Source organism: Trifolium pratense, linkage group LG1 (assembly GCF_020283565.1).
Source record: "Trifolium pratense cultivar HEN17-A07 linkage group LG1, ARS_RC_1.1, whole genome shotgun sequence".
Classification (NCBI taxonomy): domain Eukaryota; kingdom Viridiplantae; phylum Streptophyta; class Magnoliopsida; order Fabales; family Fabaceae; genus Trifolium; species Trifolium pratense.
The window spans coordinates 42,504,526-42,529,641 of NC_060059.1; the positions used below are offsets into that span (position 1 = coordinate 42,504,526).

Here is a 25,116-nt window from a genome sequence, read left to right on the forward strand (position 1 = left end):
CAAACTGAACCAATTGGATAGTTAACCCTCAAAATAAAAATTATATTTGTATTCTTGACACCCTAATCTTTTCAACGAGTGGTCATTTACTCAAATCGGACATCGTTTAGTATTTCAAATAAATTGTGAAAGTTGAGGGTCTCATGTAGAATTTAAGCAGGAAATTTGGGAAAAAATTTGGAACACAATATTTCGGTTTATATTAACCGAAATTTTTTAGCATGACAAAAAAATTCGGTTCGTATAAACTGCAGTACCCCCAAAAACAAAAACGAAAATTCAGAGGGTAGAAAAGAAATGCGGGGGATCGGGAGTGAAAACTTCATTTTATTATATATACTTAATTAGTGTTAAATTGCTTTACTAAATTGCATAAAAAAAAAACTAAATCATGCTCGTTCTTTGATAACATACCAACATTACTCCAAATTTAATATATTTTTGTTAATAGAGTTTATCATTGGATTACAAATGATCTAGACAACTACATGCAATTACGACGGTGTAAACATTGTATGTTTCGACTTTCATAATAATCAAATTCAACGAATCACACTTAATCTAATTTCTTAATTATTCATCTTGAAATTGAGCAAAATAACTAGAAAAAGTTATTAATAATAAAATAAAAACAATATATGATGGATAAAAACTCAAATATCTCGGAAATATATGATGATTTCATTTCAATACTTTATTGTAACGAAGACTAATAATTTATTGAACATAATTTTTTCCAAGTTCATTAATCTCAGTAACAACAACATTTTTCGTCGCAATCAGAATTCTTATAGCCTTTTTTCTCGCAAAGCAATCCACAACTAATAAAACCACCTAAACCTTCACATGGACCAAGATTAATAATGCAGGGAAATCGTCCAGCTTCAGTTTTGTGCATACCTAATGAGAAGAGAAGAATAAAATAATTAGCTAGTGTAAAATATATGAATATATTGAAAATAATAAATGGAGGAATATTAATCTTTTGCAAATTGTCTACATACCTGTTGAGAATAGAAGAACTACCATCAAGATTGTCATGAAAAAGTTTTGTTTGTGAGTCATTTCTATGTATTTCCTTTTTGAGTCGTAAAATAATACTTTGGAATTGCATATGAATGAGAAAGTTGACCATAGTATTTGTGTATATATAATAAATTATATCGGGCATGCATAGTAAATGACATAACATACTAAAAATAGTCAAATGACATAGCATACTACTCCCTCTAGTCCTTATTATAAGAGAAGTTTGACTTTCTAGATTCATTGTAAAACTAATGTATCTAGACTATAATATTGTTAAAATACATTAGGTTTACAATGAATCTAAAAATGAAAACTTCTCTTATAATAAGGACCGGAGGGAGTAATTACCATAGTTGACCTCATTTGCATGGGGTCCATCCATCGTCACATGAGACATTTGAAGACAAATTTGTAGTTTACATGATCATACACTTGACATATATTGCATGAGAAACAAGCAAGATGTTAGACACTTGATGCGTTGAATGAAATATAAATGATAAGTGACATGTAATACAAGTGATATATTAAACACTTGGTGTGTCGCATGAAATACCAATGACGTGTTGCATAAAATGCAAAGATTTGTTCTCTTTAGACCTCCATGTATCTCTTATATTTCTCTAAAATCTCATTTTGCCTCTCGAAAATGTGAAAATTTTGAGTCAGCAAATTCGGTTTTTATGAATCGAAGGATTGGAAAATTCGGTTGCTATAAACCGCTCGCTTAATAATTCGGTTTTTGTTAACCGAACTATGCCTATATAGAAACTAACCATCAGATCAACTCATCACTTCTTATACTTCATTACCACACAACCAAAAATGATCCACAAATCAAATTCATTTTTTCTCGTAATGCCACTAAATTTAGGACTTTAGGCGTCCAATTATTATAAAATTTTTAAGCCCAATTTAGGCCTCAATATAAAATAGGATTATATACTGTTTGCTTCCATATAATAAACAAAAGTTAGGCGAGTTCTATCATGAAAGAGTGGGACAAGTGGTGCACGGTGCACCACTTGTCGATAACACTATGACGAATACAAATTTTAAAAAATCTATCACTTATCGATAATATTATGACGAATACGAATTTTACAAAATCTACCGTTTGATTGAAATTTTATATCATATAGATCATTCATACAAATTTTTAAAAAAATTAAAAATCATTTGATGTGTTATTAAAACCCATCAAGATTAACGGTTTATAAATTTTTATTGAATAGAAAGCCTTAAGTACTAAATCATGTATCCCTACCAAAAATCCCCCTCATCTTACTATGATCACACACCGACATCACTTTTTTCTTTACCAATAATTTAATATACTCTTGTTAACGGGGTTTATCATTATATTACAAACAATTTAGACGACAACCATTACAACATGTGCAAATATTCTATCTTTTGACTTTCATAATAATCAATTTCAACGACTCACGTCGATTTCCCAATATCATATTATATACACACTTAATCTAATTTCTTAATTATTCATCTCGATGAAATTGAGAAAAAGAACTAAAAAAAGTCATTAATAATAAAATAAAAAATATATGACGGATTTTGTCAAAAAAAAAAAAATGACCGGTAAAAACTCGAATCTCTCGATAATATATGATAATTGCATTTCAATATTTTATTGTAACAAAGAGTAATAATTTATTAAACATAATTGTTTTCAAAGTTAATTAATCTCAGAAACAACAACATTTAAAATCTAAGGTACACTGAGCATGGTGATAGCCTCTTTTCTTGCAAGCCACTGGACACGTAAGAATACCAAGTTTACCCAAACATGGACCAATGCTTTTGCAGTTAAGCTGTTCAGCTTCAACTTCAATTTTGTGCATACCTAATGAGAAGAATAAAATAATTAATTAGTGTAAAATATATGAATATATTGAAAATAATAAATGGAGGAATATTAACCTCTTTGCTAATTGTCTACATACCTATTGAGAATAGAAGAACTACCATTAAGATTGTCATCGAAAAGTTAAGTTTATGAGCCATTTTTATGTATTTTCTCTCTCAGTCGTAAAATGATACTTTGCAATTGCATATGAATGAGAAAGTTGACCATGTTATTTTTTACTCCATGTGCTCCTTAATATAAGAAGTTCACTTTTTTAGATTCAAAGAGTGTGGGATGTATCTGGTCCATATTATTGACTAAATAAATCTAACATTTTATGAATCTAAAAAATGAACTTCTTCTTATAATAAGGACCAGAAGGAGTATATATAATAAATTATATCTGACATGTACAATAAATGACATGACATACTAATTTTTTTTATTAATTGTATCCAAAAAAAAATTGAAAAAAAATACTAAAACTATTTAATTCGTTTGACCGAAAAATTAATTTATCTATATTCTATAGGGTAAATAGTTTTATACCCCCCTGCAAAATAGGCGAGTTTTGCGTTACCCCCCTGCAAAATATTTTTTTGAGATTACCCCCCTGCAATGTCAAGATTCTTTGCGTTACCCCCCTGGCTCAACAAGTGGGCATATGACATGGAAGAATCTTGACGTGGCATGACACGTGGAAATTAATTTATTTTTTATTTATTTTTAATTGCCAACTCATTAATTAATGTGGGTTTTTAATTAAAAAATGAAAAAAAACTTAAAAGTTGTTACATTTTTATGAACTTACTTAAAAGAAATTTTTTTTTTTTGACTAAAAGTTGTTATTATATATATATAAAAAAATTCTTATATATATATAATAACTAATAATAGAGTAACAAAAAAAAAAATGAAGATGAAAAAAAAACTAATAATAATAATAGTAACCAAAAAACTAATAATAATAATAATAATAATAATAATAATAATAATAATAACTAATAATAATAGAGTAACCAAAAAAAAAAAAACTGCAATCACATAGTAACGCAAGAACAATCGCTTTGCCCTAACCCCCAAATTGAAATTGAAAACGAATAACAATCGCTGCATATGAACGGAACGAAAAAAAAAAGTTTCTTTAAATAAAAAAATTTCTTTAAATAAAAAAGTTTCTTTAAAAAAAGTTTTTTTTAAAAAAAAAAGTTTCTTTAAAAAAAAAAGATTTCTTTGAAAAAAAAGTTACCGTAAAAAAAAAGTTTCTTTAAAGAAAAAAGTTTTTTTTCATTTTTTTTTAATTAAAAAATAAATAATTACTAAGTTGGCAATTAAAAATAAATAAAAAATAAATTAATTTCCACGTGTCATGCCACGTCAAGATTCGCCCATGTCATATGCCCACTTGTTGAGCCAGGGGGGTAACGCAAGGAATCTTGACATTGCAGGGGGGTAATCTCAAAAAAATATTTTGGGGTAAATAGTTTTATACCCCCCTGCAAAATAGGCGAGTTTTGCGTTACCCCCCTGCAAAATATTTTTTTGAGATTACCCCCTGCAATGTCAAGATTCTTTGCGTTACCCCCCTGGCTCAACAAGTGGGCATATGACATGGAAGAATCTTGACGTGGCATGACACGTGGAAATTAATTTATTTTTTATTTATTTTTAATTGCCAACTCATTAATTAATGTGGGTTTTTAATTAAAAAATGAAAAAAAACTTAAAAGTTGTTACATTTTTATGAACTTACTTAAAAGAAATTTTTTTTTTTTGACTAAAAGTTGTTATTATATATATATAAAAAAATTCTTATATATATATAATAACTAATAATAGAGTAACAAAAAAAAAAATGAAGATGAAAAAAAAAACTAATAATAATAATAGTAACCAAAAAACTAATAATAATAATAATAATAATAATAATAATAATAATAATAATAATAACTAATAATAATAGAGTAACCAAAAAAAAAAAAACTGCAATCACATAGTAACGCAAGAACAATCGCTTTGCCCTAACCCCCAAATTGAAATTGAAAACGAATAACAATCGCTGCATATGAACGGAACGAAAAAAAAAAGTTTCTTTAATTAAAAAAAAAATTTCTTTAAATAAAAAAGTTTCTTTAAAAAAAGTTTTTTTTAAAAAAAAAAAGTTTCTTTAAAAAAAAAAGATTTCTTTGAAAAAAAAGTTACCGTAAAAAAAAAGTTTCTTTAAAGAAAAAAGTTTTTTTTCATTTTTTTTTAATTAAAAAATAAATAATTACTAAGTTGGCAATTAAAAATAAATAAAAAATAAATTAATTTCCACGTGTCATGCCACGTCAAGATTCGCCCATGTCATATGCCCACTTGTTGAGCCAGGGGGGTAACGCAAGGAATCTTGACATTGCAGGGGGTAATCTCAAAAAAATATTTTGCAGGGGGGGTAACGCAAAACTCGCCTATTTTGCAGGGGGGTATGACACTATTTACCCTATTCTATATACTATTTATTTGAAGACTATTTCATTCGGTCCTTTTTATATAAGAGATACTTCACCTTTATAAATTCATTGAATAATTAATGTATCCGGTTTATATTATAGACCATATACATTAATTATTTCATGACTTTAAACAGGTGAAGTTTCTCTTATAAAAAGAAAATGGTCCAGTACACTTGGCATTCACCACAAATCATAATATGAAATCGTAATTAATTCGCCTACTTAATAGGAATATAATTCGTCCCGTGATCTTAGCTAAACTGATAGGGACATTGCATTATATATGCATGGGCCAGAGTTCAAACTTCAAATAAATAATTTTTAAATTAATATGTTTAGACTTTTTATTTTCAATTTTTTTTTAAAAAAAAACAAAAAATTATTATATATATATGTATATATATATATATTAGGACCTAATAAATATTACTTATATATTCCTTTTTTTTTTTGAACCAAACAAACTTACTGCATTTCATTAATTATCAAAAGTTCAATACATGAAGGAATAATCTCAAATCTATGGAAACTAGTCCAGGAATTGGCCGCCCTAGCTAAAGTGTGAGCAACCGAATTCACTTGTCTCCTAATAAACTTAACTTCAAAGTTCACACATGATAACATAACAAGAATAATTTCATCAACGATTGAAAGAAACTCTGAATTGCCTCGCCTTTTGGTACGAATAGCATCAACCAACACTTGAGAGTCACTTTCAAACTGGACGCTTTCAAAACCTCTACTCTTAGCTTCATTCATAGCTTGCAATAGTGCCCATGCTTCACCCTCCTCGGTTGATAAAGTAAGTTGCTGCCACTGCGTAAATCCAGCCATAAACTCACCAGCATTATTACGAAAACAAGCACCCATCGCGGTCCTACCTGCATCGACAAAGAATGCTGCATCTACATTGCACTTCAACCATCCTATACGAGGCTTTTCCCACCGAATGGTGCTAACAAGCGGAACATCATGATCATCGTTACCTCGCAACTTATGGACGGCAATCCACTCGTTCCACTGATCAAACGCAGCCCGGCCTATTTGGTTTGGGCTTCTAACATTATCGTTCCAAATTTTATACTTATATATTCCTTAAAAAAATATTATTATATATAAACAAAAAATGTCATAAATAAATTAAAATATTATTAGGACCTAATAAATATTATCATAAATAAATTTTCGTGCATGATTTTGTTTGACTAAAAAAAATCTTTTACTTAAATATATTATTTTAATGTTAAAATGATTTTGATTGATGATTTTAAAAAAATATTTCAATGACATATTAGACACTTGATGTATCACATGAAATGCAAATGACAATTGACAAGTGACATGTTAGATGTGTTGTATGAAATGCAAAGTGGCAAAAATGTATGTAAAAGATAACATGCAAATGACAAGTGACATTTTGCATGCTAGCAATGCTCTTCGATCTCATATAAATAGGATCATGAACAAACACAATAATATATACTCTCTTTTTTTTTTTTTGGTGATAAAAGAGGGCTAACGCCCACAATAATATATACTCTATCCCTTCAAAAACCATAATTAAAAATTTATCAACAAAAATAAATGCATTTAGTCCAATTTTTTAATCAAATATATCAAGATTTTTTTAACTCATTTTTACTTATATTTTACACAAGATAGTCGATCTTATTCTAGAGGGAAAAGACTAAGAGAAAGAAATAGTCGAAGAGAATTTTTTTATTAGAGAAAAATTATAGAATCCACAGTGAGAATACGATGGGGTGCACTTATATTCTATGTTTTGACTTTCATAAGATCAACTTCAACGTCGACTCACATTATAAATAATTTTTTTTCCTTCTCTTTTACAATATATCATATTATATACATACTTAATCTAATTTCTTAAATATTCATCTTGAAATTGAGAAAAAGAACTAAACAAAAGTTATTAATAAATAAAAATAATATATGATGATTGCAATTCAATATTTTATTATACTAAAGAGTAATAATTAAACATAATTTTTTTCCAAGTTAACTAATCTTAGTAATTGGCACAACAACATTGAGCTTTTTCGTTACACTCAGAATGCTGATAGCCACTTTCCTTGCAAGTCTTTTCACAATGAATAGGACCACCTATACCATAACATATACCAATGCATTTAAGTTGCACTACGTGTCTAGCTTCACTTTTGTGCATACCTAATGAAAAGAATGAAATAATTGATTAGTGTAAAATATATGAATATATTGAAAATAATAAATTGAGGAATATTAACTTCTTTGCTAATAATTGTCTATATACCTGTTGAGAATAGAAGAACTACCATCAAAATTGCCATAAAAAAATTCTGCTTGTGAGCCATTTCTTTGTATTTTCTTTCTCAATCGTAAAATAATATTTTGCATATGAATGAGAAAATTGGTCTTATTGTTCGTATATATATAATAAATTATATCCGACATGTATAGTAAATAACAAAACATACTAAAAATAATTTATTAAAAACATAATAAAATTAATTAATTCATTTGACCGAAAAATTAATCTATTATATATTCTATTCATCTTAAGACTATTTTATAAACTTCATTAAATGGTCCAATACATGTTTGACCGAAAAATTAATTAATTTGTTTGACCAAAAATTGATTTATCTGGCCTATATTATGAACTAAATACATCAGTTTTCCAATGAACCTAAAAAGTGATTTTTTACTTATAATAATGACCAGAAGGAGTTAAAGAGATAAAAGTCTTCTACAATGAACAATAATCTTACTGAACTCGGAAACATCATGTTTATTGGAGTGGATGATGTCCACCACTAATTTCGAATAATTTTGAAACTAATATAATTTAGACATTTTTATTTTCATAAAAATATAATTCTTTTAGACAATAAAAATTATAATAAATTATATATATGGGGCTTGCTAATTACACCAACTTAAAAATATTAAGGTGTAAATTAGCAATGCGCACCTTTTTTTATTTGGAAGAATACCCCTTTGCTTATATTCAAATCAATTTTAATTAGAAGGCTAGTTTGGTAAGTCTCATTTATTTGCTGGAAAGAAAAACCGTTTACTCTTTGTATTTGAGTTTTTAACTGGATGATAATCTTCTTTCCTAGTTTTTTTTTTTATCCTATCAACACTTTGGTTTATAAAATAAGTTGTATTAATCCATAATTAAAACTCTTTTTTGTACCGTTTGTTCAAAGATTTGTTTTATACGATTACTTTTTGGAAAGACTATTGAATTGTGTAGAAACCTGGAAAATTGGTTTCATAGAAGTTTGTTTTGATGACTTAATCCGACTCCCTGCCTCAACAAAATTTTATGGTTCAAGTACTAAGAGCCGTTTTTGGATTTGACTTATTTTTTATCGTATGAAAATAGCTTACATACGTAAATAAATAAATTTTTATGTTAATTTTTAAGTTTTAACTGACAAACATTGTATTTTTATAAACTGTTTTTTCATAAACTATTTCAAAAAACTTATAATAATATAAACTTATTTATTTGCATAAATAGTTTTACATAGACTCAAAAATACGTCAATACAAACGTGACCTAAATCATAGATTCTACAAAAAATCCTCCTCATTTTACTATGATCATACACCGACATCACTCTAAATTTAATACTCTTGTTAATGGAGTTTATCACTCTATATTCTATGTTTTGACTTTCATAAGAATCGGTTTCAACTACTCACATTATAAATACTTTTTTTCTTCTTTTTAACAATATCATATTATATACACACTTAATCTAATTTCTTAAATATTCATCTTGAAATTGAAAAAAAAAAACTAAACAAAGTTATTAATAAAATAAAATAAAAACAATATATGATGGATAAAAACTTGAATCTCTCGATAATATATAATGATTTTTGCATTTCAATATTTTATTGTAACAAAGAGTAATAATTAAACAAATTTTTTTCCATGTTAACTAATCTTGGTAATTGGCACAACAACATTGATTAGTTGTTTTATCACACCAATGATGCTGATAGCCACGATCGGTGCAAGCATATTCACAACGATAGGGACCACGTACACCGTAACAATGTACCTCAATGCATTTAAGCTGTACTACACGTCCAGCTTCTGTTTTATGCATACCTAATGAGAAAAATAAAATAATTAATTTAGTGTAAAGTATATGAATATATTGAAAATAATAGATTGAGGAATATTAACATATTTGCTAATTGTCTATGTACCTATTGAAAATAGAAGAACTACCATCAAGATTGCCATGAAAAAATTCTGTTTGTGAGCCATTTCTTTGTATTTTCTTTCTCAATCGTAAAATGATACTTTGAATACGAATGAGAAAATTGTCCATATTTTCTGTGTATATATAATAAATTATACTCCATCCATCATTAATTATAAAAAAAAAATTTCACTTTTTAAGTTCATCGAGAAAATGATGTATATGGTCTACATTATAGTCCAGATACATAAGTTATTAAATTAATCTGAAAAATTGATTTTTGCTTATGATTAAGAATAAAGCAAGTATCCAACATGTATAGTAAATAATAAAATATTCTGAAAATCTTGACAAAAAAAAAAAACATTCTGAATTTTTTTTTTTTGGGTACAATTCTGAAAATAATTTATTAAACACATATTCAAACTAATTAATTCGTTTGACCGAAAAATTAATAATTTTGATTACATTTTTTATTTTATTTTTTTGACGAAATTTTGAATAAATTTGTTAAATGAAAATTTGATAATTTTGACTTTATTGATTTTAATTCTTGTTATGTTCCATACTGTTAGATAATATAGAGTAGTTATTATTAGTTAGTAGTAAGGGTAATTTAGACTTTTCAATTTACCTATTTTCCTAGTATATATTCTTATTGTAAGACTATGCAATTAGGCAATCTCATTGTAATATTATGAAACCCTAGTAGCCTCCATTGTTAGCTTCTCTATTTTGTATCTCTGAATCTAACATGGTATCAGAGCTTGGTTTGATCCTCCTTAGACAACTTGTGGCTTCCGCTGTCGAGTTCCCAGGAGTTTGGGAAAATGTTTGCCTTGTTTTCTTATAATTGATTCTATTGGTTGTGGTTTGGTTCTCGTGGTTAGATTTTTTGTTGATTGTTGGTTTCTGATTTGGACGACCAATTTTTGTACATCCAAATCTTCCTCGTCGCGTGCTTGAAGAACGAGATTTGTGAAGGTGTGTTCCTTATCTATATTTAGTTTCAATGAATTTGTTTTGGTGGGAGTATTTGATTGGTAGTGTTGTGGTTGAAGGTAAGAGGGAGAGTCAATGGTTCGGTGGTGGGAAAGGAAAGTATTGGGTTGTGGGATAGGAAAAATATTGGAATTTTGGAAGCTTGTTACTTTGTCTATGCTTGGCGTTAATATTAGCGGTTCTCTTCTTGGGAGTTTATGGTTTGGATAATTGCATTGTTGTTCCTTGGTTTTGGATTTTAGTTCAATGAAACCCACTGGCCGCCTCACTATGGTATTCCAAGTTCCTTAAACATTAAGTGGACAAGACTTAATAAGTTTGATGGGGTGATTTAGTTGATTCGATGTTGCTGGGGTTCTTTGGTTTTTCCATGATGTATAAGTTCTTTGTTTTGATACAGTTTAGTTGGCTTTTGAGTTGAAATGTTGTGATTTCTAGGTGCAATTTCGGTTTGTTGCAAGTATTATTGTAGAGTTGGTTATGTTTTAATTCCATTTGAATTTGTTTCTTTGGTGAGTTTAGTGCTCACAATTTATTTGTTTGGTGGGTTTAATACTCACGATTTGGTTGTTTGGTGAGTGAGTGCTCACAATTTGATTTCTTCTGATTGATTGTCTTTCTATTGGTCTCTTTCTGATTGATTTGCTTCTCTCCCTTTTGATTCTTCTTAGTTTGATTGGTATCCTCCCTCATTAGCTTCTTCTGTTTATTTGGTTCTATCTCTATTTGGTTCTTATCTTGGATTGTCTCTCTCTGTTGTTTCTTCTAATTGATTGCATTGCACTTCTCTCTGTCAATTCTTCTGTTTGATTGCTTCTCTCTGATAGTTTCTCATGTCTGATTGTCTCTTTTCTAATGATTTCTTCGATTGCTTCTCATTGATGATGCTTTTGTTTGAATTCTGTCTGATTGCTTCTCCCTACTGATTTTCTTATGTCTGGTTGCTTCTCTCCCTGCTGATTGTCTTATGTCTGATTGTTCTTCTATTTTGGTTGCTTCTCTTTCTATTGACTGATTATTCTGTTTGTTGGATTGGTTTGAATTTGGTTAGCTTGGACTGAATTGGATTAATTGAATGTTCGATTGGTTTGATTTGATTCTCCTATCTCTCTCTGATGTTCTATTTGGATGCTTCTCTCTGATGATTTCTCTTTTGTTGGATTGCTCCTCTCTGTTTGTTCTTCTATTTGGTTGGTTCTCTCTCTATTGGATGATCTTTATGTTTAGTTTGGTTCTTCCTTTTGATGGTTCTCTTCTTCGGTTTGGCTGATGCTTCTCTACAATGGTTACTCATTTTGGATGCTTCTCTCTATTGACTTCTCTTCTATTTTGATGCTTATCTCTGATGATTTCTCCTTCTGTTTGGATGATGGTTTCTCTCTTTGGCTGCTACTTCTCTCTCGGATGGTTCTCGCTTTTGGTTGCTAGTTGCTGCTTTCTGCTGATTACAATTTTAGTTGTTTTGGTTTTATTTCTTCTATTTTGGGTTTTAATTTTGTATGACAAACTCTCAATGCTTTATGTCGTGTAAAGACATTGTGAGTTTGCGGGGAGATGTTAGATAATATAGAGTAGTTATTATTAGTTAGTAGTAAGGGTAATTTAGACTTTTCAATTTACCTATTTTCCTAGTATATATTCTTATTGTAAGACTATGCAATTAGGCAATCTCATTGTAATATTATGAAACCCTAGTAGCCTCCATTATTAGCTTCTCTATTTTGTATCTCTGAATCTAACCCATACCATACCCCATGAGTAGAAAGTACTCTTCTGATTTTCCATTCGCAGTAGTTTTTTTTTTTTTGACAAGTTCCATCGCAGTAGTTGTTGAATTGCATATTTCATCTTTGTTACCATAGATTTAATATACATACTTAAAAGTTGACGCTAGTAACAATAAATATAAACAATCCTTCAAAAATAAAAACAAAATAAATATAAACAATATACTTATACTTGAAATATTATCTTATTAAAAAAAAACTTTAAGAAGCATGTTATCATGGAGTATCTTGTTATTTTTTTTAATGACAAATAGATAAATATATATAACCGATGGGAAATGCTTAGTGGTACGAAGTATGTTCCAACGAAAATTCGATGAAAGCTATATACTCTTGATTTTTCAATTAAAATGAGATTAAATTAAATTAAATAATACAACGCATCTTAATCAATACTACTAGTATGTCATAATTCCAATTTTCAATTAGTTATCATGAACTGCGTCAAAAAAAACAACTATACAGGTGTAAGCCTTTAAGATGCTTTGAATTGAGGTAGAATCAATTTTGGGTCGGTGTCCTAAAACAAAAGGTGGTTTTTGGGAAGAATATGCGTTGTACTGTAACATAGAAATTGAGTGACAGAAATGAACATTAGGAATGTTTCGTCGAATTTCGCTGGAGAGGTATTTCGTACTATATAGCAGTTCTGATAACGGATAGATTAGTTAGAATACAGAGTAGGAGTACTAGAAATACTAAAAAGTTTAAAAAACTTACAAAACAAACACCAAAACAAACTCCTGAAAGCAACAAACCAACAAAATTGCTCAAAACAGCCACCAAAAAAGGGAAGAGAAAAAGTCAACAAAGAGCGGACACCTCAAGAGATACTGCTCAACAAGAACCAGAAACAACCATGCACCACATCCTCACATCGCTTTATTGGACCAACATAATATAGGTTGCACCTCTCATTCATAGAAAGTGCAGGGACTAACAAGGTTTTTACCTAGAAACCATTTTCAGGAAAGTTTCACCTTATCCACAAGATTATCAATCGTTGAAGACCCACCGAAAAACTAATATCATTCCAAATGTAATAGTGATTATGACAGTGCAAATATTTTATGTTTTTGACCTTCATAATAATCAATTTAAACGACTCACATTATAATACATTTTTGTACAATATCATAGTATTATATACACGTCTAATAAGTGTGACACAAATGATAACTATCAGAGACATTATTGGAGTGGTTGGAGTTGGATCCCCGAATTTCATGTTTTTCCACATTTAAACACGAGTCTTGCCATTAGATTACTTGACAAAAAAAAGTATTATATACACACTTAATATGATTTCTCAATTATTCACCTTAAAATTAATAGAGAAAAAGAACTAAAAAAATTATTAATAATAAAATAAAAATAATATACGAGGATAAAAACTCAAATCTCTCAATAATATATATAATGATTTTATTTCAATATTTCATTGTAACAAAAAGTAATAATCTATTAAGCATAATTTTTATTCCATGTTAACTAATCTTTTTAATTGTTACAACAACATCTAGCATCCTCGTTACAGTCAGAATTTTTATAGCCACTTTTCTTGCAAGAATCTTCACAAGCAATAAGACCACCTACACCTAAACATGGACCAAGATCAACAGGGCAGGGAGCTCGAGATTCAGTTTTGTGAATACCTAATGAGAAGAATAAAATAATTAATTAGTGTAAAATATATGAATATATTGAAAATGATTAATAGAAGAATATTAACCTCTTTGCTAGTTGTCTACATACCTGTTGAGAATAGAAGAACTACCATCAAGATTGCCATGAAAAAGTTTTGTTTGCCAGCCATATTTCTATGTATTTTCTTTCTCAGTTGTAAAATGATACTTTACAATTGTATATGAATGAAAAAGTTGACCATATTATTTGTGTATATATAGTCAAATTATAACTGACATGTGTAACCAAAAAAAAAATAAAAAATTATAACTGACATGTATAGTAAATACCATAATTACATTCTAAAATAATTTATTGAAAACATATTAAAACTAATTAATTCTTTGACCGAAAAATTAATCTATTTATATTCTTCTGCAATTATACTGTGATCTGTACTACCTGCTTTTCATATCTGCATCTTATGTGATTACTCCTCTTTTGGTCAACTCCAAAAATTGCTATCCGGCATTTGTCTCCCGAGAGGTCACTGTGTTGAGAACTTGTTCCACATCCTAAAGAAACTTGGTTTGAGATCCGACACAAAAAATTGCTATCCGGCCAAATTAAAATCTTGATATAATTTCCAGCAATTTCTTTAAGTTTCACATAATTAACCAAAATATTTTTTATTTATTTTTTGGCTAAACGCATCTAAATGTCAGTAGTACAAATTATCTTGCATTGTGGAAAAATTATAAGCCTTACAATTTTTTTTCCACGTCAAAAAATAAAATAAAATTGTGATTGAATATGCAAAGTTGTCCATGAAGAATTTTTAAGACACACTATGAAGGAAATCTCTTTAATTTCAGGCCTCAATAAATTTGTACTGGTACTGGTATTAAAAACAAAATAACGTTTCTTAATTACTGGAATCAAATATATATCAGCAAAGTTTGGGAGTGCTTTTCAAAAATTTAAAGGTTAAATAATTTTTTTGTCTTTAAAATATAATAAATTTTTATTTTAGTCCATAAAATTAAAAATTGAGATGTTTTTGTCTTCTCAATTTTTTATTCTTAATGGGCATAATTTTGACAAGTTTTTGACATTGTTTAACATAACATAGACATGTTGATTAAAAAAACATAATATCAACATGCAAAAGTTTAACATAATAGATGGACGTAACATGAATATATCTTGAACATAAAAGTTCTATAATCTTTGACATCAACATGAATATAAATCGGTCACTAGAAGCAAAATGAAATTTTTTAGTAGACAAATATATTTTGTTTTTGTTTTTTAGCCAATAAAAAATAGAACTTAAAACTTATTTAACTCAAAATTAAAATACTGGATCATGTGAGATATTACCGTGACCCAAATTAAAATTTAAATTAAGGTTAAAGGTATATAAAATATTTATGTAACAAAATTATCAAAACAAAAAATTGTGACTTAAACATCAAATATAATTGTTGTTCGTTAAGGTAACATAGTTGATAATTACTAGCAATATTATTGCAAGGGTCAAGGTTCAGATTACAAATTCCCAGAGTTTACCATTGGATTTTAAATTAGTTTATAACTTACCTTTTTTTAGCTCAATTTGAGTTTATTTCATTGATTTTATTCAAAAATAATGTTTGTTTCATTGACTGCTTGTTTACGTTACTTAAGTTAATGTTAGTCGATTCTGATTATCATCAAAATTCAAAACCTCCTAACACTAACAGTTGAGCATAGTAGGAATAAAAATATGAGTTTAGGGATAGATTTAATTAGAGCAAAAAAACTGAGATGTTGGCATGGCTGCCATCAAAGTTATTGATGTGTTTTTTTTAACGATATCATATTATATACACACTTAATCGAATTTCTTAATTATTCAACTTGAAATTGAGAAAAAGAACTTAAAAAAATTATTTAATAATAAAATAAAAACAATATATGATGAATAAAAGTTCGAATCTCTTGAAAATATATATGATGATTGCATTTCAATATTTCTTTGTAACGAAGAGAAATAATTTATTAAACATAATTTTTTTTCCAACTTATAAATTAATCTTAATATCGGTACAACAACATTTATGATCATTGGTACACGTATAACTCCGATGGCCTCTATTCTCGCAAGCCTTTTTACAACTAGCGACACTACCAACATCAGAAGAATAGCATGGACCAATGCATTCTGCTTCAGTTTTGTGCATACCTATAATGAGAAGAATAAAATAATTAATTACTGTAAAATATATAAGAATATATTGAAAATAATAAATGGAGAAATATTGTCTACATACCTACTGAGAATAGAAGAACTACCATCAAGATTGCCATGAAAAAGTTATTTCTGTGAGCCATTTCTTTGTATTTTCTTTCTCAATTGCAAAATGATACTTTACATATGAATGAGAAAGTTGGTCATATTGTCGGTCTATATATAATAAATTATATGTTACATGTATAGTAAATATCATAACATATACTAAAAATGTTTATTAACAAAAAAAACTACTAAAACTAATTAATTGGTTTGACTGAAAAATTAATCTATCTATATATTCTATATATGAAAAATTACACTATAGGTCATTTATCTTATTTATTTATAACAATTTAGTTATATATATATATATATATATATATATATATATATATATATATATATATATATATATATATATATATTTCCGTTTAGGTCTTTTATCTCTTGTACTTTTCTCATTTTTTTATTAAAAAATACTGATATGGCAAACTACATCATATGATTTTATTTTTTAAAATACATTGTTATTGAAAATTGAAAAATTCCAGAAAAATGAAGAACATACATCCTGATCACCTTTATCATTTTTCGTGAATCTTCGCCATCTTCCTTAAATTAAAACAATGTCCACTCAAATATAGTTTCAAATATCATGAATCTATATTATGTTCACCTCAATCTTCTAAATATAAAAATCAAAACCTCAAATTCTTAATAAACACTAAACACGAGACAAAAAGGGTTTAAATTTGGGATACAATTGGCCATGAAAATATTCAGCCTAGGCGCTACTTCTATTAATGTGGTGATGATTTGTTGTGTTCTTGCATATATGATGTTAATTCGATGAATTCATTTGACAACCTTAACATACTGGTTAGGGTTTATCGAGAATTTAGAAGTTTATTGAGAATATTGAATGTCATTGCAATAGAAGTCGAATTCCATATTTCATATTACAACAATCCTTAACTTTATTGCATGACTCTAACAAGTCGGAAAGTAAATTGTTGGATATAACACATCCTTACAAAATTGGCGTCAAAATTGTCTCTACTTTATAAACGGATATTCTGACCATCTTCCAATCGATGTGGGACCTCTTAACACACCCTTTCGCGTCCAGCTTTATTGGGTTTGAGGCGCAGATATAAATGGTGGATGACTCGATCAGAAACTTGATAGCAGACGACCCAGCGGATCGTGAAAAGACTTTGATACCATCTTAAAATTAGGAATTAGGCATAATTCATCCTTACAAACCCGACTTGCTTGAAAGGTGAAGATTGTCTAACTCATCTTGCAAAACGACCTATAATGTGATTATTGTCTCAACTTTATAAATACATATTCAGACCATCTCACAATCGATGTGGACCTCTTAACAACCAACTCCAAAAATTGTTTATCCGGTCAATTTAAAATCTTGATAGAATTTCAAGCAGTAAGTCTTTAACTTGAAGGGAATAGAAGACCCCATTGAACAATAATGAGTTGCAAATGTTTTGGTTTTGAGATATATTTTATCCGAAAATTAATACTCATGTTTTTTCTCTCTTGTTGTTTCTCATTATACTTTTATTCATGATTAGTTCTAAACAAAATATAAATTTCAAATCTATTTAAATCTAAACTCTTCCAAAGATATTTAAAAATATTATTCTAAATTTTAAATCTATTTGAATCTAAATTGATACATATCAAAATAAGATGTGCATCTGATGTAGGAAGGCTGGCCGCACGGATCGAAGACTAAACGGCACGTAAACGAAAACAGTGCATATTTGATTTTACTTTATTTTAACTAGATTTTTTATTTTTATTTTATTTTTCCATGCAGATTTGATTTTACTATATTTTAGTTAGATTTGTTATTTTTATTTTTTTTCTATTATATAAGCTAAACTGTAGCCTTGAGTTCACTTTTTGATTGAAAAAGTATAAAGATTTTCTGCTTCGAAAAAAAAAAGTATAAAGATTTTCTCAAATTTCGATTTGCGGTTGCAACTTGTCTGTTTATTATTCTAAGTTTAGCTCTTGCTTAACCTATTGCTTCCGCCGTACATCAAATAATTCAAGTAAGTTTCATCAAAATTAAGTTTGTTTCATTCATTCATATATACTTTTATGTGTTATTTAATATATTTGTGTGCTGCTTCTAGGTTACTCTTTCGTTACCATTAAAACCTTAACAATTGAAAAAACAAGCATAGTAGGAATATCAGAGAAGATGAGTTTAGGAATAGATTTAGAGAATGAGATTTTAGCGTGGCTTCCACCAAAATCATTGATGCGTTTTAGATGTGTTCAAAAGTCTTGGAATCTTCTCTTTGAAACTCCTAATTTTTATAAAAAGTGGCGCATGAACATGTCCGATTGTCGTAGTGATCATGTCATATTTTATGAAAAAGAACCATATGTAACCCTTCTCTCAAGTGACAATCTAATACACATCAGATCCCTCTACTATCAGGCCATAGAAATAAAATCATATGGTAGTTGCAACGGCGTTTTCTGTCTCAGTGCCTTGTTTTGGTTTAATAGTAGTTGGTTTGATCAGTTAATTATGTGGAATCCAGTGACTCGAGAGGTCCACCGTATCCCTCCAACTCCCTGCCTTAACAGTGGATCACCTTTGTATGGTTTTGGTGCCGATGATCCCAACAGCACCGACTTTAAAATTGTTAGACTACATACCACTTATGACGGGACAGCAGAAGTTTATAGTCTAAGTACTAAATCATGGATCCCTACCCAAAATCCTCCTCCTTTTACTATTATCACACGACGACATAACTCCAAATTTAATACTCTCGTTAACGGAGTTTATCATTGGATTACAAACGATCCAGACGACTACAATTACAATGGCGCAAATATTCTATGCTTTGACTTTCGAAATAATCAATTTGGACAACTTATAGGGCCAGCCTTCTCATATGAAGATTACAGCTTTCTATGGGATGATGTTGCCGAGATCGAGAGTTCCCTTGCTTATGTTGCATATGTTTTGCAGTGTAATTCACCCGAACGGGTCAGCTTGAAAATTTGGGTATTGGATCAAAGTGGATGGAACAAAGAGTACAATATTAACTTAGTTTCGCATTTTCATTTGTGCGGTCTTTGGAAGAATGGTACTCAATTCTTTGGAGGGTATCTTGAAGGATCGCTCACATCACGTGACCGTCAAGGCAACACAATTTGCCGATTTGATCAAATTCCTGTTGGTTTTACTAAATACTGGGTTCATGAGTACATGCCTAGCATAGCTCCCTTAGGGACAAGACAATATATATATGATTAATACATGCAAGATTTGTGGCCATTGATCAATTTTCTTTACAAATTTCTATTGTATTATTGTATTTTGATTATTGAATAGTTTTTATCATTTACAAATGCAACAAATGATGTCTTTATTAGTTTATTATGTATTTGAAACAAATTCTATAAAAAGTGGGTTTAGGAGTTTAGACTGAGGAAAAGTATATAGGATCCACACTTTAACAATTGAATATAACTAGCACAAAATTAGTCACAAAATTTTGTAGCTCTTTTTTCTTAGCAGCATCTGCAAAATTATACTATTTTGGCCATTGATTAATTATAGTGCCTCTTGTTGTAGTGCAAATAAGATATTGTAATGGTACAATTGATTTCTGGCTTTCTAGCAGAAGAAAAAAATGTCTGTCATCTGAAATAAAATGTCCAATTGATTACTCCTTTTGTGACATCTTCACACTTAGTGTCACAAATGTTCTCTTGAGGAAGGACTTGGCTAGGGAAAGTCTTCCCTAATGCAAGTATTGTTGCCTTCCCTGGAAGGAACAGAAGCAGGCCTAGCGCGCACAACGTTCTGTGCGGAATTCAAATCTCCTTGTGGCAACATTTTGAGGTTTAAGCAAACACTAGTTCTTGCATTGTGGGAAACATTATAAGATTTAGGGTGTGTTTGGATTGGATTGACTTATTTTTGAATTTATGCAAAACAGCATATGCAAATAAATGAGTATCGGATCAAAGTGGATGGAACAAAGAGTGTACAATATTAACTCAGCTTCGTATTTTCATACGTGCTCACATCACGTGACCGTCAAGGCAACACAATTTGCCGATTTGATCAAATTCCTGTTGGTGATCATCCACATTGGGTTCAAGAATTACTTCACAAGTGAGTTGGACACCACTCTTACCCAAAACCTTAAGGTGTTAGGTTTATGAGTCCTTTCACTTATAAATCATTCAACATTCACTGTTTCATTCGATGTGAGACTCAACTCACACTTGAAATACCAACATCTCCCCTCAAGTGTGAGTCTATCAACAACCATCGGCTTTGATACCACTGTTGGGTCTTGAGTGGGCAGTTGGAGGATCATCCACATTGGGTTCAAGAACAACTTCACAAGTGAGTTGGACACCACACTCTTACCCAAAACCTTAAGGTATTAGGTTTATGGGTCCTCTCACTTATAAAGTGTTCAACCTCCACTTTTCTAAGCAATGACTTAACCACTTGCCACAACAATACTGTACATGCCTTAGCATAGCTCCCTTATTATCATCAAAATTCAAAACAAATATGAAGGAAATCTCTTTAATTTCTTTTTTTTTCTTTTTGAGAAAAAATCTCTTTAATTTCAGTCCTCAATAAGTTTGTAGTGGTATTAAAGAAAAAAAATTGTAATTGTACTTTAAAGAAACTTTCCTTTACCTACCGGAATCAAATATCAGCAAAGTCATGGGAGTGCTTTTAAAAAATTAAAATATTAAATAAGTTTTTTTTTTCATTAATATATAATAAATTTTGATTTTAATCCATAAAAATAACAATTGAGATTTTTTGTCTTCTCAAAAAATTTATTTTGTTTTTAATTTTTAATGGACATAATTTTAACATAACATAGACATGTTAATTCTTCATCTTAAAAAAAAATCTTCATCTTAAAATTGAGAAAAAGAACTAAAAAAGTTAATAATAAAGTCACTGAATTTTGATCTAGTGGTGAGGATATTGTGCAGTATGCACGATGTCTTAAATTCAATCTCATTGACAACATTTATAAACCAAAAAAAATATATTAATAATAATACTAAAACAATATAATGGATAAAAACTAGAATCTCTCAATAATATATGATGATTGCATTTCAATATTTCACGGTAACATTTTTTTTGACTAATATTTCATCGTAACATAGAGTAATAATTTATTAAGCATAATTTTTTTCCAAGAGTTAACTACTAGGAATCGGGTCAGGACAACAACATGTAACATCATTGATACACTTCATATTCTTCTTATAGCCATTATAGCCAATTTGGGCGCAAGCCTCTTCACAACTACTGAGACCACCTAAACATGTACCAACGCATTCGACAGGTTGAGCAGCTTCAGTTTTGTGAATACCTAATGAGAGGTATAAAATAATTAATTATTGCAAAATATATGAATACATTGAAAATAATAAATGGAGGAATATTAATCTCTTTGCTAATTGTTTACATACCTGTTGAGAATAGAAGAACTACCATCAAGATTGTCATGAAAAAGTTATGTTTGTGAGCCATTTCTATGTATTTTCTTTCTGATTCATAAAATGATACTTTGCAATTGCATATGAATGAGAAAATTGACATTATTGTTTGTGTATATATGATAAATTATATTCGCCATGTATGGTAAATAACATAACATACTAAAAATAACATATTAAAAAAGAAACATATTAAAACTAATTAATTCGTTTGACCGAAAACACATAAGAAAAATGCTATATCAAACTAATTAATTCGTATTGACTTTTCTACAATTCTAATATGACGCTAATAACTCTATCAACTAAAAATTGACGGGAAGGAAAATGATACTTGGTACGACAGTAAATTCGTCGGAATCACACGAATAAGCTATTAGACTTTGGTAGTTTCCATTTGATCACCCAAAACAGCAATCCACTTCTCACTACTTAATCTAACCCAAAATAACATGAATTGTTAACAGACTACACCACATCAATCCCATCGTTTTAACATTGGCCACCCCAAAGTTAATCATAGTTTTGAATCTATTCACGTGTTCTTGAAAGCACCATAATTGCCACCTGTCGTTCCCTTCTACTTTCCTGGGCAAATATTTTAGGCAAAGTTTTACAGTTGAAATGAGTTTTCTTGATCTAGAATCGAGTTCAAACTGAGTCCAGCTTTTTTCATCAATCACCATGATAGGTTGCACTTGCATAAACAGATGACTGCTGATGGTAAACAGTGACAAATGGTCAACAGTGAATACTTGCCTAGTATTGCAAGGATTCGGTCCAAAAAGCTTTGTCGGTTTTGATGGAGTAATATTTTTGTTAAAAAAAATAGAGTATAGCACTCAAGCGGTGTGTTTTTTAATGTCAAATGCATTCAATTCAACATTCGTTCTTTTTACGCGACAAAGGTGTCGTACCATATAGCAATTCTCAAATTGACGCTAATAACATCTTTGTTACCATTTCGTAAAAAAAAAAAAAACATCTTTGTTTTTTTGACAGGAAAAAAAAAAAATAAATGAGTCAAACACAAAAAAAATCTTTGTTACCATAGATTTAATACATAAAACTGACGCTAATAACAATATATATACTTCCCGTCCTAATATATAAGCAAAAATGAGTCAAAAAAACTTGATGTATTTGGTTAAAGATTTGGACCAAATACACTCACTTTTGTTGACCAACTTTTGCTTATATTTTGGGACAGAGAGAGTATACACAATATACTTTTATCAAAAATATACACAATATACTGTACATACTTAAGAGTATGAGGTGTGTTATTCAAACACAAATTTTGAGACACAAAATTAACACAACTCTCTTTCCACTCACAAACACGTAAAACAAGGTATGCAAAAAATATTTAAAAAATCAAAAAAATATATTTATTGTATTTTTGTCAAATAAATGTGTTTACATAACATAGATCTGTTGCACTGTACTTAAGGAAGTTTGTCTTACGGTCATACCTACTAGAATAAAATTTCAGCTTAATTAAAATATGGATCCTGTGAAAAATGACAATTAAACCCTCATTTTGGTCCTCAAAAAGTGACACCAAGTGATCTTAAAGTTAATAACAACAATATATCATAATGCAGATATATACCATGTAAACATGTATTCATGTACTCGTGCTATTGTGAAATGTTTGAAAATGAGACTTCAAGCTTATCAATTTTAAGTCTCATTTAACCTCATGCATTGATCGCAACAAACTTGGCCCTCAGTGAAAATGTACCACAACGAGGGAGAATCTCTCTAAGACGCTTTCTCTCGTGACTCTCCGTGATTCTATTATACTCCCAATATTTCAATTTTGTCCTTGCAGAAAAATTCGGTTCGCGAAAACCGAATTTTTTCTAGTACAAATTCAGAGTAAATTTCGGTTTTTAGAAATCGAAATTTATTTTCAAAGCAAAAAAAATCCGGTTTATAAAAAAGTGATAGCTATCCAAATAAGATAAGATGTATAGAATAATTCAACTAATTGTCCTCTTTTAGTTCAATTTGAGTTTGATTTAGATCAAAATTAAGTTTGTTTCTATGTCAAAAAAAAATAAAAATTAAGTTTGTTTCATTCATTCCTACTTTATGGGGTATTTGATTACTCCTCGTCACCATTAAAACCTTAACGATTGAAACATTTGAAAAAACGAGCATAGTAGGAATATTAGAGAAGATGAGTTTAGGTATAGATTTAGAGAATGAGATTTTGGCATGGCTGCCACCAAAATCATTGATGCGTTTTAGATGTGTTCAAAAGTCTTGGAACCTTCTCTTTGAAACTCCTAATTTTTTTAAAAAGTGGCGCATGAACATGTCCGATCGTCGCAGTCATGTCATATTTTATCAAACAGAACCATATGTAACCCTTCTCTCAAGTGACAATATAATACACATCAAATCCCTCTTCTTTTCCGACGCCCGTCACGCCATAAAAATAAAATCATATGGTAGTTGAAACGGCGTTTTTTGTCTCAAGGCCTTGTTTAGGTTTAATAGTAGTTGGTTTGATCAGTTAATTATGTGGAATCCAGTGACTCGAGAGGTCCACCGTATCCCTCCAACTCCCCGCCTCAATTGTGGATCACCTTTGTATGGTTTTGGTGCCGATGATCCCAACAACACCGACTTTAAAGTTGTTAAACTACATACCACTTATGACATGACAGCAGAAGTTTATAGTCTAAGTACTAAATCATGGATCCCTACCCAAAATCCTCCTCCTTTTACTATTATCACACGACGACATAACTCCAAATTTAATACTCTTGTTAACGGAGTTTATCATTGGATTACAAACGATCCAGACGACTACAATTACAATGGCGCAAATATTCTATGCTTTGACTTTCGAAATAATCAATTTGGACAACTTACAGGGCCAGCCTTCTCATATGAAGATTACAGCTTTCTATGGGATGATGTTGCCGAGATCGAGGGTTCCCTTGCTTATGTTGCATATGTTTTGCAGTGTAACTTCCCAAATCGCATTATTTTGAAAATTTGGATAATGGATCAAAGTGGATGGAATGAAAAGTACAGTGTTTGCCCAGTTGCGACGAAGTTTCTTCTGCGCGGTCTTTGGAAGAATGGTGCTCAATTCTTTGGAGGGTATATTGAAGAACCCCTCACATTATGTGACCGTCAAGGCAACACAATTTGCAAATTTCAAATTGATGTTAATTTTAAGAAATACTGGGTTCATGAGTATGTGCCTAGCATAGCTCCCTTAGGTAGGACAAGACACTAG

General features: G+C 29.6%; 1 protein-coding gene and 1 pseudogene across 1 annotated transcript; both read left to right on the forward strand.

Annotated features, from left to right (window-relative positions):
* The first annotated feature begins 18,400 nt into the window (after positions 1-18,400).
* On the forward strand, positions 18,401-19,806 carry LOC123887093 (F-box protein At1g11270-like). Its single transcript, XM_045936379.1, has one exon. The coding sequence runs from the start codon at positions 18,547-18,549 to the stop codon at positions 19,618-19,620; it is 1,074 nt and encodes a 357-aa protein (XP_045792335.1). The 5' UTR covers positions 18,401-18,546; the 3' UTR covers positions 19,621-19,806.
* Positions 19,807-24,042: 4,236 nt separating this feature from the next.
* Positions 24,043-25,116, forward strand: LOC123894428 (annotated as a pseudogene).